The 8,574-nt window shown below is 42.4% G+C and overlaps 1 protein-coding gene across 2 annotated transcripts in view; it reads right to left on the reverse strand.

Annotated features, from left to right (window-relative positions):
- LOC124596065 (protein IMPACT-like) overlaps positions 1 to 7,743 on the reverse strand; it is a 55,471-nt gene extending 47,728 nt beyond the window's left edge. The window contains exons 1-2 of one of the 2 annotated variants that reach the window (XM_047135048.1): positions 7,510 to 7,739; positions 7,103 to 7,335 (exon numbers count right to left, since the gene is read on the reverse strand). In XM_047135048.1, the coding sequence (XP_046991004.1) occupies positions 7,103 to 7,335; positions 7,510 to 7,533 (257 nt within the window). In that variant the 5' untranslated portion in view covers positions 7,534 to 7,739. Of the gene's footprint in view, positions 1 to 7,102; positions 7,336 to 7,509 lie in introns of both variants that reach the window. The other variant, XM_047135049.1, reaches the window with a different exon arrangement.
- Positions 7,744 to 8,574: the final 831 nt, after the last annotated feature.

Raw genomic sequence — 8,574 nt, forward strand, 5'->3', positions numbered from 1 at the left:
CTGCAGCTGAAAGGTCAACTGAAGACTTATCAAAGGAAAGAAGGCAGGGAACAAGAAACCACAAGAGAAGCCTTGAAGGTAAAGAGGACCCTGAATACAAATCTGGCACCTTCTAAAGAGGTGACATACGAAAAAAGGTAGGTTCAGCTTTAAATTGCATTTCCTGAAAATCGTGTTTATGAACCTTTTTCTCTCAGAATCTGTGAAAGCTACAATTATGAAATTTTGTACACTTATCACTATAAACCCAATAACTGCTGTCTCAATAGTAAATTTGGAAATTCTGAATGTAAGCTGATATATACTGTGAGATCAAAAGTATCCAGACACCCCAAAACATATGTTTTTTCATATTAGGTGCATTGTCCTCCCACCTACTGCCAGGTACTCCATATCAGCGGCCTCAGTAGTCATTAGACATCGTGAGAGAGCAAAATGGGGCGCTCCGCAGAACTCACAGACTTCAAGTGTGGCAGGTGATGGGATGTCACTTGTGTCATACATCTGTACACAAGATTTCCACACTCCTAAACATTCCTAGGTCCAGTTTCGATGTGATAGTGAAGGGACACATACAGCACAAAAGTGTACAGGCCGACTTCGTCTGTTGACCGACAGAGACCACCGACAGTTGAAGAGGGTCGTAATGTGTAATAGGCAGACATCTATTCACACCATCACACAGAAATTCCAAACTGCATCAAGACCCACTGCAAATACTATGAGAGTTAGGCGGAAGGTGAGAAACTTGGATTTCATCTACATCTACATCCATACTCCGCAAGCCACCTGACGGCGTGTGGCGGAGGGTACCTTGAGTACCTCTATCGGTTCTCCCTTCTATTCCAGTCTCGTATTGTTCGTGGAAAGGAGGATTGTCGGTATGCCTCTGTGTGGGCTCTAATCTCTCTGATTTTATCCTCATGGTCTCTTCGCGAGATATACGTAGGAGGGAGCAATATACTGCTTCACTCCTCGGTGAAGGTATGTTCTCGAAACTTCAACAAAAGCCTGTACTGAGCTACTGAGTGTCTCTCCTGCAGAGTCTTCCACTGGAGTTTATCTATCATCTCCATAACGCTTTCGCGATTACTAAATGATCCCGTAACGAAGCACGCTGCTCTCCGTTGGATCTTCTCTATCTCTTCTATCAACCCTATCGGGTATGGATCCCACACTCGTGAGCAGTATTCAAGCAGTGGGCGAACAAGTGTACTGTAACCTACTTCCTTTGTTTTCGGATTACATTTCCTTAGGAATCTTCTAATGAATCTCAGTCTGGCATCTGCTTTACCGACGATCAACTGTATACGATCATTCCATTTTAAATCACTCCTAATGTGTACTCCTAGATAATTTATGGAATTAACTGCTTCCAGTTGCTGACCTGCTATATTGTAGCTAAATGATAGGGATCTTCCTTTCTATGTATCCACAGCACATTACACTTGTCTACATTGAGATTCAATTGCCATTCCCTGCACCATGCGTCAATTTCGCTGCAGATCCTCCTGCATTTCAGTACAATTTACCATTGTTACAACCTCTCAATATACCACAGCATCATCCACAAAAAGCCTCAGTGAACTTCCGATGTTATCCGCAAGGTCATTTATGTATATTGTGAATAGCAACGGTCCTACGACACTCCCCTGCGGCACACCCAAAATCACTCTTACTTCGGAAGACTTCTCTCCATTGAGAGTGACATGCTGCGTTCTGTTATCTAGGTACTCTTCAATCCAGTCACACAACTTGTCTGATAGTCTATATGCTCTTACTTTGTTCATTAACCAACTGTGGGGAACTGTATCGAACACCTTGCAGAAGACAAGAAACACGGCACCTACCTGTGAACCCGTGTCTATGGCCCTCTGAGTCTCGTGGACGAATAGCGCGAGCTGGGTTTCACACGATCGTCTTTTTCGAAACCCACGCTGATTCCTACAGAGTAGATATCTAGTCTCCAGAAAAGTCATTATACTCTAACATTATAGGTATTCCAAAATTCTACAACTGATCGACGTTAGAGATATAGGTCTATAGTTCTGCACATCTGTTCGACATCCCTTCTTGAAAACGGGGATGACCTGTGCCCTTTTCCAATCTTTTGGAACCCTATGCTCTTCTAGAGACCTACGGTACACCGCTGCAAGAAAGGGGGGCGGGGGGGCAAGTTTCTTCGCGTACTCTGTGTAAAATCGAACTGGTATCCCATCAGGTCCAGCAGCCATTCATCTTTTGAGCGATCTTAATTGTTTCTCTATCCCTGTCGCAGGTTCGAATCCTGCCTCGGGCATGGATGTGTGTGATGTCCTTAGGTTAGTTCGGTTTAAGGAGTTCTAAGTTCTAGGGGACTGATGACCTTAGAAGTTAAGTCCCATAGTGCTCAGAGCCATGTGAACCATTTTTTCTATCCCAGTTGTCTATTTCGATATCTACCATTTTGTCACCTGTGCGACAATCTAGAGAAGGAACTACAGTGCAGTCTTCCTCTGTGAAACAGCTTTGGAAAAAAGACATTTAGTATTTCGGCCTTTAGTCTGTCATCCTCTGTTTCAGTACCATTTGGGTCACAGAGTGTCTGGACATTTTGTTTTGATCCACCTACCGCTTTGACATAAGACCAAAATTTCTTAGGATTTTCTGCCAAGTCAGTACATAGAACTTTACTTTCGAATTCATTGAATGCCTCTAGCATAGCCCTCCTCACATTACATTTTGCTTTGTGTAATTTTTGTTTGTCTGCAAGGCTTTGGCTATATTTATGTTTGCTGTGAAGTTCCCTTTGCTTCTGCAGCAGTTTTCTAACTCTTTTCCATCTCTTATGATCTTGCTTGGCACATACTCATCTAATGCATATTGTACGATGCTTTTGAACTTTGTCCACTGATCGTCAACACTATCTGTACTTGAGACAAAACTTTTGTGTTGAGCCGTCAAGTACTCTGAAATCTGCTTTTTGTCACTTTTGCTAAACAGAAAAATCTTCCTACCTTTTTTAATATTTCTATTTACGGCTGAAATCATCGATGCAGTAACCGCTTTATGATCGCTCATTCCCTGTTCTGTGTTAACTGTTTCAAATAGTTTGGGTCTGTTTGTCACCAGAAGGTCTAACATGTTATCGCCACGAGTCGGTTCTCTGTTTAACTGCTCAAGGTAGTTTTCAGATAAAGCACTTAAAAAAATTTCACTGGATTCTTTGTCCCTGCCACCCGTTATGAACGTTTGAGTCTCCCAGTCTATATCTGGCAAATTAAAATCTCCACCCAGAACTATAACATGGTGGGGAAATCTACTCAAAATATTTTCCAAATTTTCCTTCAGGTGCTCTGCCACAACAGCTGCTGAGCCAGGGGGCCTATAGAGACATCCAATTACCATGTTTGAGCCTTCTTTAACCGTGACCTTCACCCAAATTATTTCACACTTCGGATCTCCGTCAATTTCCTTCGATACTATAGCACTTTTTATCGCTATAAACACGCCTCCCCCTTCACTGTCCAGCCTATCTCTGTGGTATACATTCCAATCTGAGTTTACAATTTCATTACTGTTTACATCTGGTTTCAGCCAACTTTCTGTTCCTAATACTATGTGGGCATTTTGACCGTTTATTAGTGAGAGCAGTTCTGGGACCTTTCTATAGACGCTCCTGCAGTTTACTATTACCACATTAATATTGTTATTCCCTGTTGCGTTTTGCCTACTACCACCTTGCCGCATCTCAGGAGGCGTCTTTTTGGGCCTAGGGAGGGAATTCTCTAACCTAAAAAACCCACATGTGCGCTCCACATGTACTCTGCTACCCTTGTAGCCGCTTCCTGCGTGTAGTGCACGCTTGACCTATTCAGGGGAACCTTACATTTCTCCACCCGATGGCGGACGTCGAGAAATTTGCACCCCAGATCTCTGCAGAATCATCTGAGCTTCCGGTTTAAGCCTTCCACTCGGCTCCAAACCACAGGACTGTGATCGGTTCTGGGAACGATACTACAAATCGTTAGCTCAGATTCCACCCTGTGAGCGAGGCTTTCTGCCTTCACCAACTCCGCCAACCGCCTGTACACACTGAGGATGACCTCTGAACCCAGACGGCAGGATCATTGGTGCCAACATGAGCAACAATTTGTAGTCGGGTGCACCCAGTGCTCTCTATCGTCGCCGGCAGGGCCTCCTCCACGTCTCGGATGAGACCCCCCGGCAAGCAGACAGAGTGAACACTGGCCTTCTTCCCCAACCTTTCCGCTATTTCCCCTAAGGGGCTCCATCACCTGCCTAACGTTGGAGCTCCCAATCACTAATAAACCCCTCCCCCATGTGCCTGCTTGGACCTTGCTGAAGGAACGGCCACATGTCCACTCACAGGCAGAGCGAGTGATGCCACATGGCCAGTCTCCACACTGACCCTCCGCCTCATGCGCCGCGAATGCCGCCTAACATGCCACTCCCCTTAGGGAGAGGTTGGCCCAACCGCACCCGGTACCCGTGAAGATGTCTCGACAGCAGGGACCGTGGGTGAAGCATGTAACACCTGGGGTGTACCACGCGACGCACCCGACTCCCCACTGCCGCTACACTCCGAGGGAGCAGCTTGAAGACGGATGAACGCGGCCATCAACACAACCAGCTGTTCACAAACAGTGGCCAGCTGCTCCTGCGTCCATACACAGCAGTCACACATCCTATCCATCCTAAGAAATCAATTTACTGTAGAGAGTTAATCAACTTTTAACTAGACTGCTAATTCACTAAAGGTGGCTGATAGCCGACTAAAACTGTGATTACTAGACACTTCTTGTTGAAAACAATGAAAATAGCACTACCTGTCTCTGGACTGTATTCAAAACAAACACTAGCACTACTGGCACCATGGCTGACTAAAGGGACTCTCTCTGACTGTATTCAAAACAAACACGAAATCTACGGAACACTATTACTAGCACTCGAAAATTAAAGCTTCCTAAAAGCAAAAACACACGAAAGAAGAAGTGACAAGTAAGAAAAATACAGTTAATACTTAAATTAACATAGCTCGCTGCACAGCAGACGTGGTCGAGTGGCTGCTCATAAGCCATACATCATGTCCGAAAATGCCAAACGATGTCTCGATTGGTGTAAGGAGCATAAACATTGGACGACTGAACAATGGAAAAACGTTGTGTGGGATGACGAATCACAGTACACAGTATGGCAATCTGATGTTAGGGTGAGGGTATGGCAAATGCCCGGTGAACGTCATCTGCCAGCGTGTGTAGAGGCAACAGTAAAGTTCAGAAGTGGCAGTGTGATGGTGTGGTCATGTTTTTCATGGAGGGGGCTTACACCCCTTGTTGTTTTGCATGGAATTATCACAGCACAGGCTTACATTGATGATTTAAGCACCTTCTTGCTTCCCACTGTTGAAGAGTAATTCATGGATGGTGATTGCATCTTTCAACACGATTGAGCACCTGTTTATAATGTACGTCTGTGGCAGAGTGGTTACATGACAATAACATCCCTGTAATGGACTGGCCTGCACAGAGTCCTGACCTGAATCCCGAAGTACACCTTTGGGATGTTTTTGAATGCAGACTTCGTACCAGGCCTCACCGACCATCATCGATACCTCTCCTCAGTGCAGTACTTCCTGAAAAATGGGCTGCCATTCCCAAGAAACATTCCAGTACCTGATTGAATGTATGCTTGCTAGATTGGAAGCTGTCATCAAGGATAAGGGTGGGCCAACACAAGTATTACTGATGGAGAGCACCACAAACTTTTAAGTCATTTTCAGCCAAGTGTCCGGATACTTTTGATCACATAGTGTACGTGACTAAGTGCTCAGAAATTTGCATGCATTTCATGTTGTGCTTACAGAATTACAATAAAAAAAAATATTAAAATTCTCCTATGTGATACTTTCAAAAAGCGCCAACATAAAATCTTAGTATAAGCAAAGAGATTAAAAAAGAGAAAATTTAGTAGAAATCTCTCTACTAAATTCTGAGAAAAAGATACATACATTATTTTTTGAAAATAAAATTTTTAAATTCCATAAAAAGTTAAATACATATAATGCATGGAACTTAACAGTAAATGTGTTAATTTCATGTAAAGCATGATACAAAATTTCAGTACCATATCTTCAAAATTGTGGATCTGGTGAATCTTTCAAATAGTGTGTTTTTCCATGAACATCCCTCCTTAACAAGATGTTTACTTCAACTACAGCGTTTCATAAATACTTAATGCTGATCTATGTTATGGGTCCCAGATTAAAATTTTAGATCACTTTAAAAGAAACAAAATAAGATGGTTCATAAATTGGAGGAAGGACAGTTAAAATACTATGGTATCAAAGTAACTTCCCACATCCAATGTTGTATCATATGGAATAATGTTCTTTCCTCTCCCTTCCATCAAATAATTCAATATAATGTAATTGAAATCTGTAATACACAAAATAAGAATGGAATACAATGTTTTGAGTTAATTGCACTGTCAAAAAAATTGTACAAAGTTGGTCAAATGGAGGTCACCACATGTATGAAACCAAGAACAAGAAATGCTCCAAGTAACTTGTTACGACATACCTGCCCCACTAATCCTATATTCTGTGATCTTTGAACCAATGACTTTGTTAAAATGTTAATGTCTTGTCAGCGACTTGACACATTTGTTCATTACTTTACTGTCACAGAATCAATTAGGAGCTCATACACAAGATCATCAACTAGTTAAGCTATAGCTTCTGATACGAAAATGTCTCCGCCGTCCATCAACATGATACTGCAACATCTCTTCTGATAAAAATTTTGTTAGTGTTGAAATTGTACGGTAATGTATTTGCCTAGACAAAAATTCTGCAAGTGAAACCGATTGTAGATTTTAACAGACTTCCCAACTGCTTAAAATTCCATTTAATTTGTAAGCAGCTAATGCCATACAAATGCTGCAATAAGTAGGCCTATAAGAACGCAACCTTTTCTTTCTTTGAATGGGGATCCGGCTACTAATTACCATGAAGAAGAAAATCAGCTGTGGTTCTTTCTTCGTCATGTGCACGGATATTTAATCTTGGTTTTACAACTGAGATTGTGTCTTGAAAACTTACATACTTAGTTCATCAAGGGCGGAAATAATCAAATTTTTTTCTTCGGGTTTTAGTCCCGGTGCTGACAGCTGATACTTCGGAGGTGCTGTAGATGGGTATTCGGGTGGCAATATGAAATATAATGTGATCTCTTGACCACATTCCTTTAAGCTGATGCTGTACGATCGATTCACTTCGTCTTCCACTTTCCAGTCATCTCCATATATTGATGCCAGCGCCTCAATTTCGTCCGCCTAAGGGTCATGTTTTCACAAAATATAATCAAATATTACAATTCTGTGTAAGCTGCATGGGTACACTTTACATGGAAAGACACGTGTTTTGTGTCCACCCCGAAATGGAATGCTGTGCAGGTAACCAACAGTCCATTCCTTGTAAAGTTTACAGCAAATACATTAATGTGTAACCTGCTTTGTGACATTATCTTCCATTGCCAGTTGTCCTCCCACGCCGATGTCAGATAGATAGCATCTTAACTGAAGGACTGAACGTCACGAAGTCATGTAACACTCAACACTAACGTCATGGGTATCAAGATATATATATCAGAGATGAACAAAAATTCAACTGTTATAAATCTTAACCTATACCAAGTTCATTGGGAAAACAAACTTTCATTTTTCTTTATTGTAATTTCAATGGCACACAATCACGTGGACTGACAGCAGATACAAACATTTCACTCAAAGATGACCAGTGTTTATTTCCTTAACAAAGTATGATCTCCCACAAACTTGACCCTTCGACCATAGATACTATTATAGGCATAAGCCAACGACCTATATAGTTATATCATAGAGTAATTATATCAACGACCTATATAAAAGTTTATATACCTCCTTGGCATAAGCTATAGAGTATAAATTTCTAAGTAGTGAGCAGTCGGATGTGCACTATTTAATTCCGTTCGCTACATCTGCTGCAGCTCGCCAGCTCAAGCCACGTGATTTTGGAACGACTTGTTTGATTTTAATTTTGTGTCTTACAGCGCTGCAGCACGCTAATTCAAGCTCGCCGGTGTGTGTGTGTGTGTGTGTGTGTGTGTGTGTGTGCGCGTGGTCAGTGCAGTGGTGTGCGGTCGTTTACGTGACGTTGGTGTAGTTCCGCGCCCAGCCTCTAGAGGCGCTGTGTTTTCTATCTTTTATATACGTTCTGTTTATTGTTATTATTCCTTGTTTTTTTTTGAGTTAGTGAGTAGTTCCGTGCCTCCTGACTTGTGTGGACGAGTATTGTTTCCTCTCCTAATTACGGAAGTTTTCCGAGGATTAAGGATACTCTGTATAGGCCGGAAGCAAATTTTATAGCTCCGATCTGTCCATGCATGCCGGGCGTCGCCAGATGCGCGCTCGCAATAAAGTTATTGTTACTCAACTGAAGGTCTTCATTTTTCCGAATCACGTTAAGCAAAGGTCGGACAGCCACCAGTTTAGCTGTACCCGACAAGTGGTGACCCCGACGTGATCCAAGCAGAG

The sequence above is a fragment of the Schistocerca americana genome, chromosome 2 (genome assembly GCF_021461395.2).
Source record: "Schistocerca americana isolate TAMUIC-IGC-003095 chromosome 2, iqSchAmer2.1, whole genome shotgun sequence".
In the NCBI taxonomy this organism is placed as follows: domain Eukaryota; kingdom Metazoa; phylum Arthropoda; class Insecta; order Orthoptera; family Acrididae; genus Schistocerca; species Schistocerca americana.